The sequence below is a fragment of the Salmo salar genome, chromosome 18 (assembly GCF_965601325.2).
Source record: "Salmo salar chromosome 18, fSalSal1, whole genome shotgun sequence".
Taxonomy (NCBI): domain Eukaryota; kingdom Metazoa; phylum Chordata; class Actinopteri; order Salmoniformes; family Salmonidae; genus Salmo; species Salmo salar.
This window is the reverse complement of record NC_138308.1, coordinates 33,174,729-33,200,888: the sequence shown is the minus strand read 5'-3', so window position 1 is coordinate 33,200,888 and position 26,160 is coordinate 33,174,729. Positions and strand designations below refer to the sequence as shown.

The following is a 26,160-nucleotide window of genomic DNA, read 5'->3' as shown; positions in this document are numbered from 1 at the left end:
AACACAAGCCCTGCTGTCTCAATACATTAGACCACACTATGGTATAACACAAGCCCTGCTGTCTCAATACATTAGACCACACTATGGTATAACACAAGCCCTGCTGTCTCAATACATTAGACCACACTATGGTATAACACAAGCCCTTCTGTCTCAATACATTAGACCACACTATGGTATAACACAAGCCCCGCTGTCTCAATACATTAGACCACACTATGGTATAACACAAGCCCTGCTGTCTCAATACATTAGACCACACTATGGTATAACACAAGCCCCGCTGTCTCAATACATTAGACCACACTATGGTATAACACAAGCCCCGCTGTCTCAATACATTAGACCACACTATGGTATAACACAAGCCCCGCTGTCTCAATACATTAGACCACACTATGGTATAACACAAGCCCCGCTGTCTCAATACATTAGACCACACTATGGTATAACACAAGCCCCGCTGTCTCAATACATTAGACCACACTATGGTATAACACAAGCCCCGCTGTTTCAATACATTAGACCACACTATGGTATAACACAAGCCCTACAACACAGGCCATGCTATTACAACACAGGCCATGCTATTACAACACAGGCCATGCTATTACAACACAGGCCATGCTATTACAACATGTCATGTCTTTGTATTGGTACTTTCTGCATACATCCATCTTTCTGAAGGCTATACAGCAGCAGCTGAAAGGTGAATGAGTAGAAAGGCTGTGTTAGTAAGCTAACATTATAAAGGCTGTGTTAGTAAGTGTTAAGAGAATTATGTTCTCAATGTTAACTTCAATTAAAATACTCAGTCTGCCATCCAGAATGTGTAAGATTCTGGTTTAATTACACAGACAGAGGACCAGCTTACAAGAATCAGAATAGTTTATTCAGGAGAGCGCTCTGCAGTTCATACACAAAACATCTATTATATACCTGTAATGTCGGTCGTCAGGAATGGACCAAGGCGCAGCGGGTTGAGTGCTCATAATTAACTTTTTAATGAGACACTGATACAAACAAAACGATAGACGACGAATACAGACTTGAAGGCTAACAACAGAAAATACAAGTGACAGCAATTCAAGTGACAACCTCCCACAAATTACAAACACACCCTAATATATAGGACTCTCAATCAAAGGCAACTAGACAACACCTGCCTTTAATTGAGAGTCCTCACCCCAATTAACTCAACACAGAAACAGACTAACTAGAACGAACATAGACTAACAGAGCAGTGACCAAAAACCCCGGAATACATAAATCAACTACCCTCTATATAAAACACACACCCCGAACCACATAAACCAAATACCCTCTGCCACGTCCTGACCAGCCTACACTAACAAATAACCCTCATACTGGTCAGAACGTGACAATACCAGGCTCCTCATTTACACACACACATTACACACTATCACTAAGGAGAGTTAATTGTTCTTCACCAGAACTCTCAACACTGTAAATTCTTACCCAGCCGACAGTTTCATATCTCTGAGATTAGGGAAACCTCGAGGGTTCAAGCTAGGTCAGGTCAACCACAGTTTAACAGTTCTTGATGTTTACTTAAACACACAGACCTCCATTCCTCTCCTATCCTCGTCAATCTCATGAGACTTATGCTTAACCCTCTAGTTACTCATTCTACAGGCTATATAGACCATATCCCTAAATTAAGGGTAGAATTATTTAATCATTACTCTCAAGCAAGAATTCCTTTAACAGTAAGCTAACATTATAAAGGCTGTGTTAGTAAGCTAACATTATAAAGGCTGTGTTAGGAAGAACGCTAACATTATAAAGGCTGTGTTAGTAAGCTAACATTATAAAGGCTGTGTTAGTAAGCTAACATTATAAAGGCTGTGTTAGTAAGCTAACATTATAAAGGCTGTGTTAGTAAGCTAACATTATAAAGGCTGTGTTAGAAAGCTAACATTATAAAGGCTGTGTTAGTAAGCTAACATTATAAAGGCTGTGTTAGAAAGCTAACATTATAAAGGCTGTGTTAGAAAGCTAACATTATAAAGGCTGTGTTAGTAAGCTAACATTATAAAGGCTGTGTTAGAAAGCTAACATTATAAAGGCTGTGTTAGAAAGCTAACATTATAAAGGCTGTGTTAGTAAGCTAACATTATAAAGGCTGTGTTAGTAAGCTAACATTATAAAGGCTGTGTTAGAAAGCTAACATTATAAAGGCTGTGTTAGAAAGCTAACATTATAAAGGCTGTGTTAGTAAGCTAACATTATAAAGGCTGTGTTAGAAAGCTAACATTATAAAGGCTGTGTTAGTAAGCTAACATTATAAAGGCTGTGTTAGTAAGCTAACATTATAAAGGCTGTGTTAGTAAGCTAACATTATAAAGGCTGTGTTAGAAAGCTAACATTATAAAGGCTGTGTTAGTAAGCTAACATTATAAAGGCTGTGTTAGAAAGCTAACATTATAAAGGCTGTGTTAGAAAGCTAACATTATAAAGGCTGTGTTAGAAAGCTAACATTATAAAGGCTGTGTTAGTAAGCTAACATTATAAAGGCTGTGTTAGTAAGCTAACATTATAAAGGCTGTGTTAGAAAGCTAACATTATAAAGGCTGTGTTAGTAAGCTAACATTATAAAGGCTGTGTTAGTAAGCTAACATTATAAAGGCTGTGTTAGTAAGCTAACATTATAAAGGCTGTGTTAGTAAGCTAACATTATAAAGGCTGTGTTAGTAAGCTAACATTATAAAGGCTGTGTTAGTAAGCTAACATTATAAAGGCTGTGTTAGTAAGCTAACATTATAAAGGCTGTGTTAGTAAGCTAACATTATAAAGGCTGTTCAGTATGCAGGCCACACAGTCAGAGCCAGGGGAGCAGGGAGAGCCCAGAACCAGATCCTTGCATAAGCACTCTTAGAAGCTCTGACAAACACGCACACACATGCAAGCATGCACAGACACATACGTACGAGCACGAGCGCACGACTGGAAGCACTCACAGGCATGCAGGCATGTATGCACACACACAAACTCTCGCACACACACAACGCACTCACAGACACAGTTCTATGTGTGTGCAGCAGCAGCCCAGTGGGTTGTAGAGATAAGGGATTCCTCTCAGAGGAAGAGCACGTCATGTGACTAAGCTGATCTAACTGTAGGCACAGGCTTTTATCCAACTAGAGACTGCTGCAGTTCAACACACTATACCTCCCACCTAACTTAGGAAAGTAATGACTTTCTAGCTCCACTTTTAGACAACCAGAGGTAATATTAATCCCAGAGCCATCATGAAACACCAGAGCCACCATTATGATGTATAAACTTGCTAAAATGGCATATTATATTACAACAAGGCTACATTTGGGTTTCCATGATACTCTGCTATGCCTCTCAATGCAGTCTGAAATAGTTTTCACTCCTTCTTTGTCCCCTGGTGTCCTTTGTTAAACCTTTAGGACAACAGTTCATGTAAACAGTATAAATACATTGCATTGATTGATTGATTACCTGAACCTCTGTCTGGGGGTCTGTCTCTCAGGGCTCTTACACAGGTGTCCGATGTAGTAGAGGGGGAAGAACAGGCAGTTCCAGGTGGTGGCGAACCAGGTGAGGGTGAAGGGAGCGTCAAACTGGGTATCCAAAACAAATGACTTTAACATTCTTATTAACAGGTTTCACCTGGCACTCGCTAGCACTGTGGTGGATCGTGTCAATCTGAGTTTGTGTGTGTGTGTGTTCAGTATGCAACTTCGTCAGGTTCTTTACCTGCTGAAAGGTGAGCTTGGCCAGCTGGGTGGACCCCGCCCACGATGAGCACACACACATCACCATGGCAACGCCCCACAGCGCCTTCCGCACCTGTACGGCCGTGATTTTGATGCAGCAATGAAGTCTCCACCTCCCCGTAGCAGACTCCGCCCCCGGCGCCCCGCCGTTTGCCGCCTGGCCGTCTGCTGTGCTGCCCACCACATTCTCCCTGGGACGGTCTTCTCCTGAACACAAAGAAAACAGTAGTAAACTATGAGAGCAGAGTAGAGATTTAGAAGAGTTGTCTACATCACTACAGTATGAGACCAGGGTAGAGATTTAGAAGAGTTGTCTACATCACTACAATATGAGACCAGGGTAGAGATTTAGAAGAGTTGTCTATATCACTACAATATGAGACCAGGGTAGAGATTTAGAAGAGCTGTCTACATCACTACAGTATGAGACCAGGGTAGAGATTTAGAAGAGTTGTCTGCAGCACTACAGTATGAGACCAGGGTAGAGATTTAGAAGAGTTGTCTACATCACTACAGTATCAGACCAGGGTAGTGATTTAGAAGAGCTGTCTACATCACTACAGTATGAGACCAGGGTAGACATTTAGAAGAGTTGTCCACAGCACTACAATATGAGACCAGGGTAGTGATTTAGAAGAGATGTCTACATCACTACAGTATGAGACCAGGGTAGAGATTTAGAAGAGTTGTCTACATCACTACAGTATGAGACCAGGGTAGTGATTTAGAAGAGTTGTTTACATCACTACAGTATCAGACCAGGGTAGAGATTTAGAAGAGTTGTCAATATCACTACAATATGAGACCAGGGTAGAGGTTTAGAAGAGTTGTCAATATCACTACAGTATGAGAGCAGGGTAGAGATTTAGAAGAGCTGTCTACATCACTACAGTATGAGATCAGGGTAGAGATTTAGAAGAGTTGTCAACAGCACTACAATATGAGACCAGAATAAAGATTTAGAAGAGTTGTCTACAGCACTACCGCATGAGACCAGGGTAGAGATTTTCTGGGGAACTAGAATTAGAATTAACCTGTTGGGGCTAGGGGGCAGTATTTTCACGGCCGGATAAAAAACGTAACCGATTTAAACTGTTTACTACTCTTACCCAGAAACGGGAATATGCATATAATTAGTAGATTTGGATAGAAAACATTCTAAAGTTTCTAAAACTGTTTGAATGGTGTCTGTGAGTATAACAGAACTCATATAGCAGGCAAAAACCTGAGAAGATTCCATGCAGGAAGTGCCCTGTCTGTTGTTGTCCTTCTAGGGCATCTCTATCAAAAATACAGCATCTCTGCTGTAACGTGACATTTTCTAAGGCTTTCATTGGCTCTCAGAAGGCGCCAGAAAGTGGAATGAGAGCTCTGCAGTCTCTGGGCGAAAAAAAGCAGGAGATTTTGTGAGTGGTCAGGCAGAGAACACTGACACTGGAGCGCGCGTGCACGAGACGACTCCATGTTTTTCTTTCTCTCTTTGAACGAATACAACGTCGCCCGGTTGGAATATTATTGCTATTTTACGAGAAAGATCGCATAAAAATAGATTTTAAACAGCGTTTGACATGCTTCGAAGTACGGTAATGGAATATTTTGAATTTCTTTGTCACGAAATGCGCCCGCGCGTCACCCTTCGGATAGTTACTTGAACGCATGAACAAAACGGAGCTATTTCAATATAACTATGGATTATTTCAAACCAAAACAACATTTCTTGTTGAAGCAGAAGTCCTGGGAGTGCATTCTGACAAAGAACAGCAAAGGTAATCCAATTTTTCTTATAGTAAATCTGAGTTTGGTGAAGGCCAAACTTGGTGGGTGTCAAATTAGCTAGCCGTGATGGCCGGGCTATCTACTCAGAATATTGCAAAATGTGCTTTCGCCGAAAAGCTATTTTAAAATCTGACACCGCGATTGCATTAAGGAGTTCTGTATCTATAATTCTTAAAATAATTGTTATGTATTTTGTGAACGTTAATCGTGAGTAATTAAGTAAATTCACCGGAAGTTTGCGGTGGGTATGCTAGTTCTGAACATCACATGCTAATGTAAAAAGCTGGTTTTTGATATAAATATGAACTTGATTGAACAAAACATGCATGTATTGTATAACATAATGTCCTAGGAGTGTCATCTGATGAAGATCATCAAAGGTTAGTGCTGCATTTAGCTGTGGTTTTGGTTTTTGTGACATATATGCATGCTTTGAAAATGGCTGTGTGATTATTTTTGGCAGGGTACTCTCCTGACATAATCTAATGTTTTGCTTTCGCTGTAAAGCCTTTTTGAAATCGGACAGTGTGGTTAGATTAACGAGTCTTGTCTTTAAAATGGTGTAAAATAGTCATATGTTTGAGAAATTGAAGTTATAGCATTTATGAGCTATTTGTATTTCGCGCCACACGATTCCACTGGCTGTTGACTAGGTGGGACGCAAACGTCCCACCTTGCCCAGGGAGGTTAAAGGTGTCACATGGCATCAGAGACCCATAACTGCTAAATCCTACAGATGTTAAAATATATTGAGATTACATTTTAAGAGACAACTGTAAAACTTTATTGCATTTTTCAATTCAATAAGCTATTATGACTGTTCTTATCCATTATCCACACTGAATCTTCGATAATCTGAAGTAGCCTAAGTCGCTTTCAATAAATTCAGGTCATTCACACAATGTCAACACATTCTTCATACAATACCCTATTACAGCTTACAGTATCTATGTCCACACAACATGTTTCATCCTCCACTGAATATTCCTTCATTTGATGTAATTTATGTCTATTTCAGGTCGTTTACAGTTTAACTGAACTCAGACAAAATCTATTACACAAAATCTGGTGTTCGAGTGTGTGTGTGTGTGTGTGTGTGTGTGTGTGTGTGTGTGTGTGTGTGTGTGTGTGTGTCTCTGTGTGTGTCTCTGTGTGTGTGTCTGTGTGTGTGTGTGTGTGTCTGGCAGTCAGTCTGCAGCCAAACAGAGGACAGGAGAGGGCAGGGGCTGATACCCAATCTGAGACGACTTCTACTCAGGAGTCTCTGCCTCTTGACTTACAATGACACACACACACGTACACGCACACGCACACGCACACACACACACACACAGAGAAACAAACAGACAGAAACACAAACACACACACCTCATTCACGTCTCTTCCATCATTCTGTCTGTCTGGGACATGTCAGGACTGACTTTGTTTGACTGTGACTTTGAAGAAGTGATTCATGTTTTAGAGAAAACGTGTGTGCAGACAAAACGTAGGTACTTGAAAACACACAGAGATTATTGGACATACTGGCTCTCTTCTAGAGCCATACAAAAATATTATAGCATCACTAACAGGGCAATAGCATCACCAACAGGACAATAGCATCACCAACAGGGCAATAGCATCACCAACAGGACAATAGCATCACCAACAGGGCAATAGCATCACCAACAGGACAATAGCATCACCAACAGAGCTATAGCATCACCAACAGGGCTATAGCATCACCAACAGGACAATAGCATCACCAACAGAGCTATAGCATCACCAACAGGACAATAGCATCACCAACAGAGCTATAGCATCACCAACAGGACAATAGCATCACCAACAGGACTATAGCATCACCAACAGGGCAATAGCATCACCAACAGGACAATAGCATCACCAACAGGACAATAGCATCACCAACAGGGCAATAGCATCACCAACAGGACAATAGCATCACCAACAGGGCAATAGCATCACCAACAGGACAATAGCATCACCAACAGGACAATAGCATCACCAACAGGACTATAGCATCACCAACAGGACTATAGCATCACCAACAGGGCAATAGCATCACCAACAGGACAATAGCATCACCAACAGGACTATAGCATCACCAACAGGGCAATAGCATCACCAACAGGACAATAGCATCACCAACAGGACAATAGCATCACCAACAGGGCAATAGCATCACCAACAGGACAATAGCATCACCAACAGGACAATAGCATCACCAACAGGACAATAGCATCACCAACAGGACTATAGCATCACCAACAGGACAATAGCATCACCAACAGGGCTATAGCATCACCAACAGGGCTATAGCATCACCAACAGGGCTATAGCATCACCAACAGGGCTATAGCATCACCAACAGGACAATAGCATCACCAACAGGGCTATAGCATCACCAACAGGACAATAGCATCACCAACAGGACAATAGCATCACCAACAGGACAATAGCATCACCAACAGGGCTATAGCATCACCAACAGGACAATAGCATCACCAACAGGGCTATAGCATCACCAACAGGGCTATAGCATCACCAACAGGGCTATAGCATCACCAACAGGGCTATAGCATCACCAACAGGGCAATAGCATCACCAACAGGACAATAGCATCACCAACAGGGCTATAGCATCACCAACAGGACTATAGCATCACCAACAGGACAATAGCATCACCAACAGGACAATAGCATCACCAACAGGACTATAGCATCACCAACAGGGCTATAGCATCACCAACAGGACTATATACATACAGTCTGTAGTTAACACACATCCAAAGTGAAAGATGTTCTCCACTTTAGACCTGCTAATGTGCAGAGCCAAACACCCCCAAGACACACACACACACACACTCACAGAGCGCTAGTAAGGGCCAAGACTACAGCAAGCACCCAGAATAACGTAACATAATAACAACGAATCCAAAGATAATAGAACAAGAGAAGATCCCTTATGGTTCACCATGTTACGTTGTTTCATAACCATAGCTATCATCTATCTGCATCGAGCACCTGCCTTCTCCGGCTTTTTGCGTGGCTTTGTCGCCATCACATTAACATGAGGGATTTCCCTAATGGTGTTTTCCCTCTAAAGATAACGACGTGTGCTGTGTGTGTGTGTGTGTGTGTGTGTGTGGGTGCCACAGGGAAGCTAATGCCTACTCATCTCCAGCCGTTAGCTACAGAATTGTACTCCTCCTCATGCAGTCTTGGAAACACAAGAACATTATATAACTTCTGTCAAGGCAGCTTGAAACCAGGACTTACCTTCTCACTAATCACATTACCTATTGACTAATGTCAAAAGAAAGAACATTAGAAAGATACTGCAGTACTGTACCAACATTAGATACTCTAGTCATGTACTGTAAATGTCTGTAACTCAATATTGAATCTGTATTCATGTGTGAAATAGCCAATTAACAGAATGTCAGTTTGTTTCAATAGGCCTACACCAGTGGGGGTCCGTGCTGTTTAAGATTAGGGAGGACAATTGTTTTATGAGCATGACCTTATTTCTATTACAGCATATTAGATGACAGTCATTCATATTCCATTCAGCCAGTTCAATGTAACATGGACAGGTTTAGGATACTATATGATGCTCGAATGTTCCTTGTACCCATCACGAGGTTGCTACAACCTAGCCTACGAATGAAAGTTTAGAATGTACAGTAGGTTCACAGGTTGAGAGACAAATTGGAGTAATCAAGGTGACAGACATTGACACATTCAATAACACCTTGTACACTCTAGCCTGCATCTAGCTGATCTGGGGTGGAATCATTAGTCCAAACAGTTACAAATAAGAGTTTCTATTGGACAAATTCAGGTAGGTTGATCCCTGTTTTGTTCCGTAGCCGGAATGAAATCACCCCTGATCACCTGCACACGCAGTTCACTTTCATTAACAGCCACAAACAAACAGCATCATCACTTTACTCGTTGCATTATTCCTTGTGGCATCTACGCGCTCTCCTCCTCTCACCTTTTCCCTTCGCTTGTGGTCTTCAGTGTACAACACAACAGCTGTCTGTGACCAGGCAAAAAAAAAATCCAACCTAAACCTTCATACCATAAATGTCACCATATTAGCTACTAGAACTAATGTGTTAGTAAACCTGCTACAGTCATGCAGTACAGTGTACAGCAAGCAGTTTAGCAGTTACACCAGCGGGCCCTGGTGGCAATAAATTACTAAAACCGAAAGTTTACCTTGACTTAGAAGAGTTCCAGTGTTGGATAGCCTTAGTCTGCTAGCTAACATAAATAGCATTCCTCACTGTTTGAGTCGGGTGTTTGATTAGCTAGCTGCAAAGTGAAAGTTTAAAAAATACAGTAAAATATAGCTAGCTTTCTCTCGCTCTCTGCTGCTTCTCCTTAATTTTTGAAGAAATTAAATTGTTAAAAACTGTTCAACTATTGTATTTCTTTCTCTTTGAGTCAACTACTCACCACATGTTATGCACTGCAGTGCTAGCTAGCTGTAGCTTATAATTTCAGTACTAGTGAAACGCCCTGGCCATAGAGAGGGTTTTTTTGTTCTCTATTTTGGTTAGGCCAGGGTGTTACATGGGTGGGAGTTCTACGTTTATTTTTCTATGTTGGTTTGTTTCTTTGGTTTGGCCGTGTGTGGCTCTCAATCAGGAACAGCTGTAGATCGTTGTTGCTGATTGAGAGTCATACATAGGCAGCCTGTTTTTCCTTTGGGGTTTGTGGGTGATTATTTTCTGTCTAGGTTTGTGTTAATCCTGACAGGACTGTTTGGCTGTCGTTTCTTTTCGTGTTTTGTTTGTAGTGTTAATTCGTTTATTAAAATCCTTTATGATGAACACATCCTCCGCTGCACCTTGGTCTCATTGCGACGATGGTCGTTACAACTAGATTCATCCTCTGGTCCTTTGATTGGGCGGACAGCATGCGGGGCAGCCGAAGAACCCCTTTGGAACCTTTTTTCTGGTGTGAAATTTAATCTCAAATCAATACTTTATGCAATTAAGAGTGACACAAACTGTTGCCCTCTGAGAAGAGGATCAAAACATATTCTTCATAACGTAGGACAGCTGCAAGGTCTGTCAAACTGTAATCTTGTTATAGGTCTTATACTGCTTTTAGAAAGGCTCCTACATTAATTGATGTCCTGTTTTGCATATTTAATATTATATCCAAGAGAACAGTATGAGTCCGCATCTGTCACAACAGTATGACAGCATGATCCATAATTTACTGCATGAAAAGGCACAACATTCCAGTGCACGATTCCGAAAACATACAATTTCTGGAAATTTGCTGTCATGTGTCCAGCCGTGTTTGGCCTTGTACACGTCCCATTCCTCTCCGATAACAAAGACTTTATGTGCGCGGATGTACACGGATGTGTATATGTCTGGTAATGGTTCAGTAAATCCCCAGAAACTAGCACACATGTCCACACACTTACCAGGACAAGTCTTGAAAGGACAGTGCCTTTGACGTCAGTTGCAGTAAATCTCGGTCGGTAGGTTGAGCATGCTTATTCACCCCACCAAATGCTAATGCTTGTCATTGCTAGCTTGCCATAGTGACTGTCACTGGTATATTAAAAACACAATTTATTATTACATTAATTCATTACAGTGAATTATGAATGAATGAATGAATAAATCACTTTTAATGATTTTTATTTTTAATATCACACATCTTCAGAAATAATATTCAACCACCACTTTTTCCAGCGCTTGGCCCAGAGCGAGCCTTCATTTGGGTTACTGTTTTCCAGCGCTTGGCCCAGAGCGAGCCTTCATTTGGGTTACTGTTTTCCAGCGCTTGGCCCAGAGCGAGCCTTCATTTGGGTTACTGTTTTCCAGCGCTTGGCCCAGAGCGAGCCTTCATTTGGGTTACTGTTTTCCAGCGCTTGGCCCAGAGCGAGCCTTCATTTGGGTTACTGTTTTCCAGCGCTTGGCCCAGAGCGAGCCTTCATTTGGGTTACTGTTTTCCAGCGCTTGGCCCAGAGCGAGCCTTCATTTGGGTTACTGTTTTCCAGCGCTTGGCCCAGAGCGAGCCTTCATTTGGGTTACTGTTTTCCAGCGCTTGGCCCAGAGCGAGCCTTCATTTGGGTTACTGTTTTGCTATAGCGTTGAGGGGTCCGTGGAATCTAGGTTGCCTTGATGAAAACTCCCCAGATATGATCCGTGTGGTGTGGCTTGCCAAGTAGCTCTGGTCCCTCTCCAAGCGGCTCTGTAGTAGTTGACAAAGCCACACTGGTTTGTCATTTTGCAGGCCATCCTCCGCATTGCTAATCAGGTCAACATTAGCTCACGTCCAAATGTCTCTCTCATCCTCGGCAAGCACTCTCCACTGTGCAGCTAGAAGCAAAAAACAAAGAAAACATTAGAACACAGTAAACAAATGCATCAGACTCAAGTCATGCATATTCATACAACTCAAGTCTGAACTTCACTTTAAAGCCTCACCAAACCCAGATTGAGAGATATTCAAGGGGAATTCCAACCTTTGACATTTATCATTCTTACCTTGATTGTAGTTTTTGATATCGTATGAAATTATTGGACTATTGTGAAAATAGTCACATTTTCAATGTTTTCTACATTGTAGAATAATATTGAAGACATCAAAACTATAAAATAACACATATGGAATCATTTAGTAACCAGAAAAGTGTTAAACAAATCAAAATATATTTTATATTTTAGATTCTTCAAACTAGTCACCCTTTCCCTTGATGATAGCTTTGCACACTCTTGGCATTCTCTCCACCAGCTTCATGAGGTAGTCACCTGGAATGCATTTGGGCTCCTGAGTGGTGCAGCGGTTTAAGGCACTGCATCTCAGTGCAAGAGGCGTCAGTACCTGGTTCAAATCAAGGCTGTGTCACAACTGGCCGTGATTGCGAGTTCCATAGGGTGGTGCACAATTGGCCCAGCGTCACTGGGGTTTGGCTGGAGTAGGCTGTCATTGTAAATAAGAATTTGTTCTTAACTAACTTGCCTAGTTAATAAAAAATAAAAATTATTAACAGGTGTGCCAGAAGATAGCCCTATTTGGTAAAAGACCAAGTCCATATTATGGCAAGAACAGCTCAAATAAGCAAAGACAAATGACAGTCCATCATTACTTCAAGACATGAAGCTCAGTCAATCCGGAAAATGTCAAGAACTTTGAAAGTTTCTTCAAGTGCAGTTGCAAAAACCATCAAGCACTATGATGAAACTAGCACTCATGAGGACCGCTACAGGAAAGGAAGACCCAGAGTTACCTCTGCTGCAGAGGATAAGTTCATTAGAGTTAACTGCACCTCAGATTGCAGCTCAAATAAATGCTTCACAGAGTTCAAGTAATACACACATCTAAACATCAACTGTTCAGAGGAGACAGTGTGAATCAGGCCTTCATGGTTGAATTTCTGCAAAGAAACCACTACTAAAGGTCACCAAGAAGAAGAAGAAGAGACTTGCTTGGGCCAAGAAACACGAGCAATGGACATTAGACCGGTGGAAATCTGTCCTTTGGTCTGATGAGTCCAAATGTGAGATTTTTGGTTCCAACCGCCGTGCCTTTGTGAGACACAGAGTAGTTGAGCAGATGATCTCAGCATGAGTGGTTCCCACCGTGCATGGAGGAGGAGGTGTGATGGTGCTTTCCTGGTGAAAGTGTCTGTGATTTATTTAGAATTCAAGGCACACTTAACCAGCATGGATACCACAGCATTCTGCAGCAATACGCCATCCCATCTGGTTTCCGCTTAGTGGGACTATAATTTATTTTTCAACAGGACTATGACCCAACACACTTCCAGGCTGTGTAAGGGCTATTTGACCAAGACGGAGAGTGATGGAGTGCTGCATCAGATGACCTGGCCTCCACAATCACCTGACCTCAACCCAATTGAAATTGTTTGGGATGAAGGAAAAGCAGCCAACAAGTGCTCAGCATATGTGGGAACTCCTTCAAGACTGTTGGAAAAGCATTCCTCATGAAGCTGGTTGAGAGAATGCCAAGAGTGTGCAAAGCTGTCATCAAGGCAAAGGGTGGCTACTTTGAAGAATCTAAAATCAAAAATATATTTTGATTTGTTTAACACTTTTTTGGTTACTACATGATTCCATATGTGTTATTTCATAGTTTTGATGTCTTCACTATTATTCTACAATGTAGAAAATAGTAAAAATTAAGAAACATTATTGAAACAGTAGGTGTGTCCAAACTTTTGACTGGTAGTGTACGTGCCAAAACACCTACCCAATGGTCATTATAATCAAACGAGATATGCATGTGATACTGTCAGTGCGCAGAGCTACAGGAATGGATAGGAAACAGAATTTTTGCCAAAACGTGTACCTAGCTCATGATTACTGTTATTTTCAGTGAATAAAAGTCAACGCAGTTCTGATAGAGGCAATGAGTGTTTAATGGCACTACAGGGCTATATCAGCCACTCTAGACCAGGTGATTAATAGAACTACAGGGCTATATCAGCCACTCTAGACCAGGTGATTAATAGAACTACAGGGCTATATCAGCCACTCTAGACCAGGTGATTAATGGAACTACAGGGCTATATCAGCCACTCTAGACCAGGTGATTAATAGAACTACAGGGGCTATATCAGCCACTCTAGACCAGGTGATTAATAGAACTACAGGGCTATATCAGCCACTCTAGACCAGGTGATTAATGGAACTACAGGGCTATATCAGCCACTCTAGACCAGGTGATTAATAGAACTACAGGGCTATAACAGCCACTCTAGACCAGGTGATTAATGGAACTACAGGGCTATATCAGCCACTCTAGACCAGGTGATTAATAGAACTACAGGGCTATATCAGCCACTCTAGACCAGGTGATTCATGGAACTACAGGGCTATATCAGCCACAATAGACCAGGTGATTAAAAGAACTACAGGGCTATATCAGCCACTCTAGACCAGGTGATTAATAGAACTACAGGGCTATATCAGCCACTCTAGACCAGGTGATTAATGGAACTACAGGGCTATATCAGCCACTCTAGACCAGGTGATTAATAGAACTACAGGGCTATATCAGCCACTCTAGACCAGGTGATTAATGGAACTACAGGGCTATATCAGCCACTCTAGACCAGGTGATTAATGGAACTACAGGGCTATATCAGCCACTCTAGACCAGGTGATTAATGGAACTACAGGGCTATATCAGCCACTCTAGACCAGGTGATTAATGGAACTACAGGGCTATATCAGCCACTCTAGACCAGGTGATTAATGGAACTACAGGGGCTATATCAGCCACTCTAGACCAGGTGATTAATGGAACTACAGGGCTATATCAGCCACTCTAGACCAGGTGATTAATAGAACTACAGGGGCTATATCAGCCACTCTAGACCAGGTGATTAATGGAACTACAGGGCTATATCAGCCACTCTAGACCAGGTGATTAATAGAACTACAGGGCTATATCAGCCACTCTAGACCAGGTGATTAATGGAACTACAGGGCTATATCAGCCACTCTAGACCAGGTGATTAATGGAACTACAGGGCTATATCAGCCACTCTAGACCAGGTGATTAATGGAACTACAGGGCTATATCGGCCACTCTAGACCAGGTGATTAATGGAACTACAGGGCTATATCAGCCACTCTAGACCAGGTGATTAATGGAACTACAGGGCTATATCAGCCACTCTAGACCAGGTGATTAATGGAACTACAGGGCTATATCAGCCACTCTAGACCAGGTGGTTGGAATTCAATGCCTGTTTTCATTCTACTATTCTAGACTTAAATATATAACTTGAAACATGCAAAAGGGCCATGTGTGACCGTTGTATTCCAAGGACCAGGAGTAATACAGGACCGTTGTATTCCAAGGACCAGGAGTAATACAGGACCAGCAGTAATACAGGACCAGGAGTAATACAGGCCCGTTGTATTCCAAGGACCAGGAGTAATACAGGACCAGGAGTAATACAGGACCTTTGTATTCCAAGGACCAGGAGTAATACAGGACCAGGAGTAATACAGGACCGTTGTATTCCAAGGACCAGGAGTAATACAGGACCAGGAGTAATACAGGACCAGGAGTAACACAGGACCAGGAGTAATACAGGACCAGGAGTAATACAGGACCAGGAGTAATACAGGACCGTTGTATTCCAAGGACCAGGAGTAATACAGGACCGTTGTATTCCAAGGACCAGGAGTAATACAGGACCGTTGTATTCCAAGGACCAGGAGTAATACAGGACCAGGAGTAATACAGGACCAGGAGTAACACAGGACCAGGAGTAATACAGGACCAGGAGTAATACAGGACCAGGAGTAATACAGGACCTTTGTATTCCATGGACCAAGAGTAATACAGGACCAGGAGTAATACAGGACCAGGAGTAATACAGGACCAGGAGTAATAGGACCAGGAGTAATACAGGACCAGGAGTAATACAGGACCAGGAGTAAGGACCAGGAGTAATACAGGACCAGGAGTAACACAGGACCAGGAGTAATACAGGACCAGGAGTAATACAGGACCAGGAGTAATACAGGACCAGGAGTAACACAGGACCAGGAGTAACACAGGACCAGGAGTAATACAGGACCAGGAGTAATACAGGACCAGGAGTAATAGGACCAGGAGTAATACAGGACCAGGAGTAATACAGGACCAGGAGTAATACAGGACCAGGAGTAAGGACCAGGAGTAATACAGGACCAGGAGTAATACAGGACCAGGAGTAAGGACCAGGAGTAATACAGGACCAGGAGTAATACAGGACCAGGAGTAATAGGACCAGGAGTAATACAGGACCAGGAGTAATACAGGACCAGGAGTAATACAGGACCAGGAGTAATACAGGACCAGGAGTAATACAGGACCAGGAGTAATACAGGACTAATAAACCTAGTGTTACACGGATGGTGCTTGATGAAAAAGGCTTACTCGTTTTCTCCTCTGGTGTACCTCTGCATGTTTCTCCCAGATTGTGTACCCTGTGTTCTCAGGTAAACCTGAGAGATACGCCCATCTCATAGTCTGGTAATAATGGGCAGGTAGCCTAGTGGTTAGAGTGTTGGGCCAGTAACCAAAAGGTTGCTGGATTGAATCCCCCAGCTGACAAGGTAAAAATCCGTTGTTCTGCCCCTGAATAAGGCAGTTAACCCACTGTTCGCTGGTAGGTCGTTGTTCTAAATAAGGATTTGTTCTTAACTGACCTGGTTAAATAAAAAAAACCTGCAATGGATACAAGGTTGATTTGATGTTGTTTTGGTGGCTAGGTCACCCGTGCAGTGCCTTGCTATCAAATGTATAAAGAGCATTAAACACACCTTTGAGAGTATCACTCTTTTTCAGAGTTTGAATGAACACCTTATAGAACATTAAGTACAACGTTTAACCATTCTAGATCACTGGTGAAAAGAAAACATACCTCTGATGACATCCGGTGACGTGTCCGTGTTCCGTGACATCTCCCTCATTAAGAAAGAGCACAGACATGTTGTGTGGGGAGGTACATCTTGGTGTGTACAAGAGAATGCAAAACTATTACATTTGTGTAGCTTAAAAACCTCTTATGGATTTCTACAGATCGGTGTCCCACCCTCGGGACGGTTGAGCTAATGTGCGCTAATGTGATTAGCATGATGTTGTAAGTAACAAGAACATTTCCCAGGACATAGACATATCTTATATGGGCAGAAAGCTTATATTCTTGTTAATCTAATTGTCCAATTTACAGTAGCTATTACAGTGAAAACATACCATGCTATTATTTGAGGAGAGTGCACAGTTATGTACTTGAAAATGTATGTATTGACCAATTATGTACACTTGGGCAGACATGATACAACATTTTGAACAGAAATGCAATGGTTCATTGGATCAGTCAAAAACCTTGCACATACACTACTGTCATCTAGTGGCCAAAATCTGAATTGCGCCTAGAGTTCTAAGTCATTTAATGGCCTTTCTCTTACATTTCAAAGATGGCGGGGAAAAATAAGAAAAAAAAACACTTTTTTTCTTCTTTGCATTATCTTTTATCAGATCTAATGTGTATTATTCTCCTACATTCATTTCACAAACTTCAAAGTGTTTCCTTTCAAATGGTATTAAGAATATGCAAATCCTTGCTTCAGGTCCTGACCTACAGGCAGTTAGATTTGGATATGTCATTTTAGGCGAAAATTGAAAAAAAGGGTCCAATCCTTTCACCCAGAAAATATACCTCTCTGTTGATATCATATACATTATCAGGCATTTCACACATTATTATCCAGATACTGACTGTTAGCACTTGGTCTATAGCAGCTTCCCACAAGAATGGGCTTTAGGTGAGGCAGATGAACCTGTAGCCATATTACTTCAGCAGTATTTAACATGAGATCCTCTCTAAGCTTTACAGGAATATGGCTCTGAATATAGACCGCAACACCTCCCCCATTGGCACTTCTGTCTTTTCTGTAGATGTTATAACCATGTATAGCTACCAGTGTATTATCAAAGGTATTATCTAAGTGAGTTTCAGAAATAGCTTAATTTGGGAAGGGAATCTGAGGCGGCTTAATTTGGGACTCTAGAATTGCTGTCAGCCATATTGAGTGTACCCATGTCAGCTGTCAGCCATATTGAGTGTACCCATGTCAGCCATATTGAGTGTACCCATGTCAGCTGTCAGCCATATTGAGTGTACCCATGTCAGCTTTCAGCCATATTGACTGTACCCATGTCAGCTGTCAGCCATATTGAGTGTACCCATGTCAGCTGTCAGCCATATTGAGTGTACCCATGTCAGCTGTCAGCCATATTGAGTGTACCCATGTCAGCTGTCAGCCATATTGAGTGTACCCATGTCAGCTGTCAGCCATATTGAGTGTACCCATGTCAGCTGTCAGCCATATTGAGTGTACCCATGTCAGCTGTCAGCCATATTGACTGTACCCATGTCAGCTGTCAGCCATATTGACTGTACCCATGACGGTGCAGCCAAATTGCCCCTCAAATAGTCTGAGGGCCTTTACCAATTCCAGTAGGCTAATTCTATTGATATGTCTGAGACATTTTCATTTAAGAAGTGACTCTTTCCTTACTGTTCCACTCAGCATCTGATGAGAGAGTGAGTGAGTGAGTGTGAGAGAGAGAGAGAGAGAGAGAGAGAGAGAGAGAGAGAGAGAGAGAGAGAGAGAGAGAGAGAGAGCGCGAGAGAGAGAGAAGTCAAATGTCTACTCTATGCAGAATCCAGATAAGAGCCGTTAAATTCTACAACCACCTAAAAGGAAGTGATTCCCAAACCTTCCATAACAAAGCCATCACCTACAGAGAGATGAACCTGGAGAAGAGTCCACTAAGCAAGTTGTTCCTGGGGCTCTGTTCACAAACACAAACACACCCCACAGAGCCCCAGGACAGCAACACAATTAGACCCAACCAAATCATGAGAAACCAAAAAGATAATTACTTGACACATTGGAAAAAAATTACAAAAAAACAGAGCAGACTAGAATGCTATATGGACCTAAACAGAGAGTACACAGTGGCAGAATACCTGACCACTGTGACTGACCCAAAAATAAGGAAATATTTGACTATGTACAGACTCTATTGAGAGTCTGTGCTATTGAGAAAGGCCGCAGTAGGCAGACCTGGCTCTCAAGAGAAGACAGGCTATGTGCACACTGCCCACATAATAAGGTGGAAACTGAGCTGCACTTCCTAACCTCCTGCCAAATGTATGACCATATTAGAGACATATTTTCCTCAGATTACACAGATCCACAAATAATTCGAAAACAAACACGATTTTGATAAACTCCCATATCTACTGGGTGAAATACCACAGTGTGCCATCACAGCACAAAGATTTGTGACCTTATGCCACAAGAAAAGGGCAACAAGTGAAGAACAAACACCATTGTAAATACAACCTATATTTATGTTTATTTATTTTCCCTTTTGTACTTTAACTATTTGCATATCTTTACAACACTGTATATATACATAATACGACATTTGAAATGTCTTTATTGTTTTTGAACCTCTGTGAGTGTAATGTTTACTGTTAATTTTTATTGTTTAATTCACTTTTGTTTATTATCTACTTCACTTGCTTTGGCAATGTAAACATATGTTTCCCATGACAATAAAGCCCCTTGAATTGAATTGAATTGAGAGAGAGAGAGAGAGAGAGAAGAGAGAGAGAGAGAGAGAGAGAGAGAGAGAGAGAGCAAGAGAGTTTCTCTCTAAACAGCTTCATTTAGGAAGGGACTTTCCTTATTTGTAGTGCTGCGGCCTTTGACCTTGCTGGTTCATTACTTTCATTACAACACAGATTACAGTCTCTGATTGCTATGGACCTCAATGCCTGCAGAAGGCCAGCAACCCATTCTGTGTTTAGAGTCTTCTATTGAGACTTTGTGATGATGCACATTAAATACTATTGGCTTTAACTCTTGCAGTAGGCAAGTCCGTGTTATATTAGTGAGGAGAGGCAGGCTATGCAAATCGCATTGTTTGATGAGCAATAAACTTGTTATCGCGCTCTGATTCTTTATTCATCATCACTGCCTGACTGAAACAATATGGTTTAGATTACATGCTGAAGTAGATGAATGATGGAGGAAATGAATCTGATGTAATATTTGTTTGCCATTCCAAGCTCTAGATCTGACAGAGACACTACACAAGATTTGGCATTGGATTGACAGAACGTCTGGGCTGTAGGGATAAAATGATGAATCAGCTAAGAGAATGGGAACACACACACACACGCACGCACGCACGCACACACACGCACACACACACACACACACACACACACACACACACACACACACACACACACACACACACACACACACACACACACACACACACACACACACACACACACACACACACACACACACACACACAGATATTTATAAAAGTTTTCCACACACAACAGCGACGATGATGAGAGTCGTGTTTCTCTGTCTCTATTCTGAGCTGTGAGTGTCTCTGTGTCTTCATGCTGAAGGTCATCTCCACTCTGCTCAGTTTGTCCTTCCTGGGCCTCCATCCTTCTCACATCCTGTGGCCCTGGCCACTGACTCCTTACTGCAGACTGTGTGTGTGTGTGTGTGTGTGTACGCGTGCGTGCATGTGGTGTGTGTACGCGTGCGTGCATGCGTTCACTTGTCTATGTGTGTGTGTGTGTGTGTGGGTGTGAGCATGCGTGCGCTTGTCTATGTGTGTGTGTGTGTGAGAGCATGTGTGCGCTTGTCTATGTGTGTGTGTGTGTGTGTGTGTGTGTGTGTGCGTGTGTGTGTGTGTGTGTGTGTGTGTGTGTGTGTGTGTGTGTGTGTGTGTGTGTGTGTGTGTGTGTGTGTGTGTGTGTGTGAGCATGCGTGCGCTTGTCTATGTGTGTGTGTGTGTGTGTGCCCGGCCATGAGTCCATACTGCAGCACAGTTTAATCTTCCAAACGTAGCCACGGGCCAAGCCAGCCAATCAACACCCTGGGAGAATCAGGGACAGAGACAGAGCTAAGCACTTTATTCACTGTCAGCCTGGATGTATTTAATAGACTTTGTGGACACTTAGTTCCAGTGCTGTAGTGCTATGGTGACATTATCAACTATTGTGAGTGTGTATCAACTGAATCAGTTTCAGGACTGGATTTATTTGGACTCAGTTACTGTGTCATGTTATTCATACTAACCATGGTGACAATCTCCCCATACTGTAATATCTTTGAATACTACTAAATCCTATTTGGATACAGTCTGTTCCAAACTCCACACTAAGATACCACAGTATAAATCAATGTATTAAGCATGCATTCTAAGTAGTACTTTCAGTGTCAGGCAGACTGCCTTGTTTTATTTGGACACTGTTACTGTCTAATGTTATACAACCGGTGCGTCTAATCCTGAATGCTGATTGGTTAAAACCACATTCCAGCCGGTTTCTATTCCACACAAGTTATCATCGGCTAAATCTATGATGTTAAAATGCCTATTTATTCTGTTCCATCTGACTGCGCAATCCACTGCCTCATCAGCCCAGCCAAGCAATTTATAAACGTGATCTCCACTATAAAAAGCATCTAGACATTAAATCCCATTTCTTTTAGACTAACCTTTAGTTTTCAACAGCAGAGGTTTGTATAAACCTTGCTGTCTGTCCCTCCAACATTTTCAACATTGTTTGAATATTCAAATTGGATCTCCAGCTGTCCCATAGTAATGGTTGGGATGAGACAGACAGGCAGGCAGCGTTTCTCAGCCAGTCGAAATCATGAATCAGCTGGCATCATTTTTATGGATCTAAACAAAAAGAATTCTACTGAAAAAGGTCAAATGAAATGAAGTGCAGCTAGTTTGCAGTCTTTCCAGCTTCTGTTTGAAGTGATTGTGTTAGCTGTGTTGTTGGCTAGCTCCTCTGAACAAAAGTGTGTCCTGACGAGGGGGCACATGTTCTATGCCAGGTGAAATCATGCCTCATTAGCTCATTGTTATGGATGTATCCAAAGAAATGTCACTAGAAAACAGCTTAAATGAATGCAGCTACTTTGCTCTTATTCTGGCTGCACTTTTTGACGTGACTAAGTTAGCCGTAGTTGGCAATGGAACATTTAGAACGAACGACTGGGTCGCGTCCATAGACACAGAACAAAAAGACTGAACGACAGGGTCGCATCCATAGATACAGAACAAAAAGACTGAACGACAGGGTCGAGTCCATAGATACAGAACAAAAAGACTGAACGACAGGGTCGAGTCCATAGATACAGAACAAAAAGACTGAACGACAGGGTCGAGTCCATAGATACAGAACAAAAAGACTGAACGACAGGGTCGCGTCCATAGATACAGAACAAAAAGACTGAACGACTGGGTCGCGTCCATAGATACAGAACAAAAAGACTGAACGACTGGGTCGCGTCCATAGACACAGAACAAAAAGACTGAACGACTGGGTCGAGTCCATAGATACAGAACAAAAAGACTGAACGACAGGGTCGCGTCCATAGATACAGAACAAAAAGACTGAACGACAGGGTCGAGTCCATAGACACAGAACAAAAAGACTGAACGACAGGGTCGAGTCCATAGATACAGAACAAAAAGACTGAACGACAGGGTCGAGTCCATAGACACAGAACAAAAAGACTGAACGACAGGGTCGAGTCCATAGATACAGAACAAAAAGACTGAACGACAGGGTCGAGTCCATAGATACAGAACAAAAAGACTGAACGACTGGGTCGCGTCCATAGACACAGAACAAAAAGACTGAACAACTAGGGCTTGAGTAAGCAGCCCTAGCGCTATTGGAGGTAGGTTGACTTGAGTCAGCAGCCCTAGCGCTATTGGAGGTAGGTTCACTTGAGTCAGCAGCCCTAGCGCTATTGGAGGAAGGTTGACTTGAGTCAGCAGTCCTAGCGCTATTGGAGGTAGGTTCACTTGAGTCAGCAGCCCTAGCGCTATTGGAGGTAGGTTGACTTGAGTCAGCAGCCCTAGCGCTATTGGAGGTAGGTTCACTTGAGTCAGCAGCCCTAGCGCTATTGCAGGTAGGTTCACTTGAGTCAGCAGCCCTAGCGCTATTGGAGGTAGGTTCACTTGAGTCAGCAGCCCTAGCGCTATTGGAGATAGGTTGACTTGAGTCAGCAGCCCTAGCGCTATTGGAGGTAGGTTCACTTGAGTCAGCAGCCCTAGCGCTATTGGAGGTAGGTTGACTTGAGTCATCAGTCCTAGCGCTATTGGAGGTAGGTTCACTTGAGTCAGCAGCCCTAGCGCTATTGGAGGTAGGTTCACTTGAGTCAGCAGCCCTAGCGCTATTGGAGGTAGGTTCACATGAGTCAGCAGCCCTAGCGCTATTGGAGGTAGGTTGACTTGAGTCAGCAGCCCTAGCGCTATTGGAGGTAGGTTGACTTGAGTCAGCAGCCCTAGCGCTATTGGAGGTAGGTTGACTTGAGTCAGCAGCCCTAGCGCTATTGGAGGTAGGTTCACTTGAGTCAGCAGCCCTAGCGCTATTGGAGGTAGGTTGACTTGAGTCAGCAGCCCTAGCGTTATTGGAGGTAGGTTGACTTGAGTCAGCAGCCCTAGCGCTATTGGAGGTAGGTTGACTTGAGTCAGCAGCCCTAGCGCTATTGGAGGTAGGTTGACTTGAGTCAGCAGCCCTAGCGCTATTGGAGGTAGGTTCACTTGAGTCAGCAGCCCTAGCGCTATTGGAGGTAGGTTGACTTGAGTCAGCAGCCCTAGCGCTATTGGAGGTAGGTTGACTTGAGTCAGCAGTCCTAGCGCTATTGGAGGTAGGTTCACTTGAGTCAGCAGCCCTAGCGCTATTGGAGGTAGGTTCACTTGAGTCAGCAGCCCTTGCGCTATTGGAGGTAGGTTGACTTGAGTCAGCAGCCCTAGCGCTATTGGAGGTAGGTTCTCTTGAGTCAGCAGCCCTAGCGCTATTGGAGGTAGGTTCACTTGAGTCAGCAGCACTAGCGCTATTGGAGGTAGGTTGACTTCAGTCAGCAGCCCTAGCGCTATTGGAGGTAGGTTCACTTGAGTCAGCAGCCCTAGCGCTATTGGAGGTAGGTTCACTTGAGTCAGCAGCCCTAGCGCTATTGGAGGTAGGTTGACTTGAGTCAGCAGCCCTAGCGCTATTGGAGGTAGGTTCACTTGAGTCAGCAGCCCTAGCGCTATTGGAGGTAGGTTGACTTGAGTCAGCAGTCCTAGCGCTATTGGAGGTAGGTTCACTTGAGTCAGCAGCCCTAGCGCTATTGGAGGTAGGTTGACTTGAGTCAGCAGCCCTAGCGCTATTGGAGATAGGTTCACTTGAGTCAGCAGCCCTAGCGCTATTGGAGGTAGGTTCACTTGAGTCAGCAGCCCTAGCGCTATTGGAGGTAGGTTCACTTGAGTCAGCAGCCCTAGCGCTATTGGAGGTAGGTTCACTTGAGTCAGCAGCCCTAGCGCTATTGGAGGTAGGTTGACTTGAGTCAGCAGCCCTAGCGCTATTGGAGGTAGGTTGACTTGAGTCAGCAGCCCTAGCGCTATTGGAGGTAGGTTCACTTGAGTCAGCAGCCCTAGCACTATTGGAGGTAGGTTCACTTGAGTCAGCAGCCCTAGCGCCGGGAAGGCAAAGTCATCCTATTATGAACCATTTCATTTGTCTGAAGGTAGAACTCCACCTACCTGGCAGGCCCATATAGCAAATCAAGTGCACCTATAGGCCTACTGCTGGCCAATCAGATAACTCAGATCACTGTGTCTGTACAGTTTCCTCGAGCCATAGACTGTAAAAAGAATCCTTGAACGCAAAGCAAAACTTTTAAACCATGACTAGAGAGAGACTGTCAACGAATACAGCAAAGAGCTGCTGTTTTTATGAGTGAGTTCATGTTTAAGTTGTTATTCAGCAATGTCAACACTTTTATAATCCATAAAATGTGCTTTCTCCCTACTTCCACTGACGCTACAACCAGCACTGCAGCTGTAATGAATGATTGTAGTAAAGTGTTCTGATAAGCTTGCGTTCTTATTATTAGCAGCTTGGATCTTTTTTAATATCAGTGAATATTTCACTTTCTCTGGTCATAGGAGTAATAACATCAATTGAGGCAGAAATAATGCAGTGCGACTTGAGTTTCACCATCAGCTGGAAGACTGTGTCCCCTTTTCCCAGTGGAGGGAGGGAGAGCAGAGGGACGGTGAGTCGGGTGAGAGGCAGCCTCACCGCTGCTCCCCTCAGACTAACCATCAGATGCAGGCCATCAGTCCAGGAAAAAAAGGTAAATATTATGCTCACTTAGCTGTGCCTCACAAGTAATACTACAAATGATCTATTACCAGTGTGATTATATACCAACATCTTTTAAATATACTTAAAAAATGGTCTGAGAAGAACAACATTGGCAGGGTAATTCAAGCATAGCAAATAAGCAGTGATAATGTATAGGACATATAGCCTACTGCACAAACCTCATTGCTACAGTACTGTAAGCATCTTTTTTATTTAACACGGCAAGTCAGTTAAGAACAAATTCTTATTTTCAATGACGGTCTAGGAACAGTGGGTTAACTGCCTTGTTCAGGGGCAGAACGACAGATTGGTACCTTGTCAGCTCGGGGATTTGATCCACCAACCTCTCAGTTACTGGCCCAACGCTCTAACCACTAGGCTACCTGCTCTAACCACTAGCCTACCTGCTCTAACCACTAGGCTACCTGCTCTAACCACTAGGCTACCTGCTCTAACCACTAGGCCACCTGCTCTAACCACTAGGCTACCTGCTCTAACCACTACGCTACCTGCTCTAACCACTAGGCTACCTGCTCTAACCATTAGGCTACCTGCTTTAACCATTAGGCTACCTGCTCTAACCACTAGGCTACCTGCTCTAACCACTAGGCTACCTGCTCTAACCACTAGGCTACCTGCTCTAACCACTAGGCTACCTGTTCTAACCACTAGGCTACCTGCTCTAACCATTAGGCTACCTGTTCTAACCACTAGGCTACCTGCTCTAACCACTAGGCTACCTGCTCTAACCATTAGGCTACCTGCTCTAACCACTAGGCTACCTGCTCTAACCACTAGGCTACCTGTTCTAACCACTAGGCTACCTGCTCTAACCATTAGGCTACCT

The 26,160-nt window shown here is 43.1% G+C and overlaps 1 protein-coding gene across 2 annotated transcripts in view; it reads right to left on the bottom strand.

Annotated features, from left to right (window-relative positions):
• LOC106595966 (solute carrier family 35 member F3) overlaps positions 1-26,160 on the bottom strand; it is a 204,806-nt gene that overhangs the window by 58,103 nt on the left and 120,543 nt on the right. For both annotated transcript variants that reach the window (XM_045701037.2, XM_045701038.2), the window contains 2 exons: positions 3,751-3,977; positions 3,493-3,614 (listed from right to left, as the gene is read on the bottom strand). In XM_045701037.2, the coding sequence (XP_045556993.1) occupies positions 3,493-3,614; positions 3,751-3,977 (349 nt within the window). The remainder of the gene's footprint in view (positions 1-3,492; positions 3,615-3,750; positions 3,978-26,160) is intronic.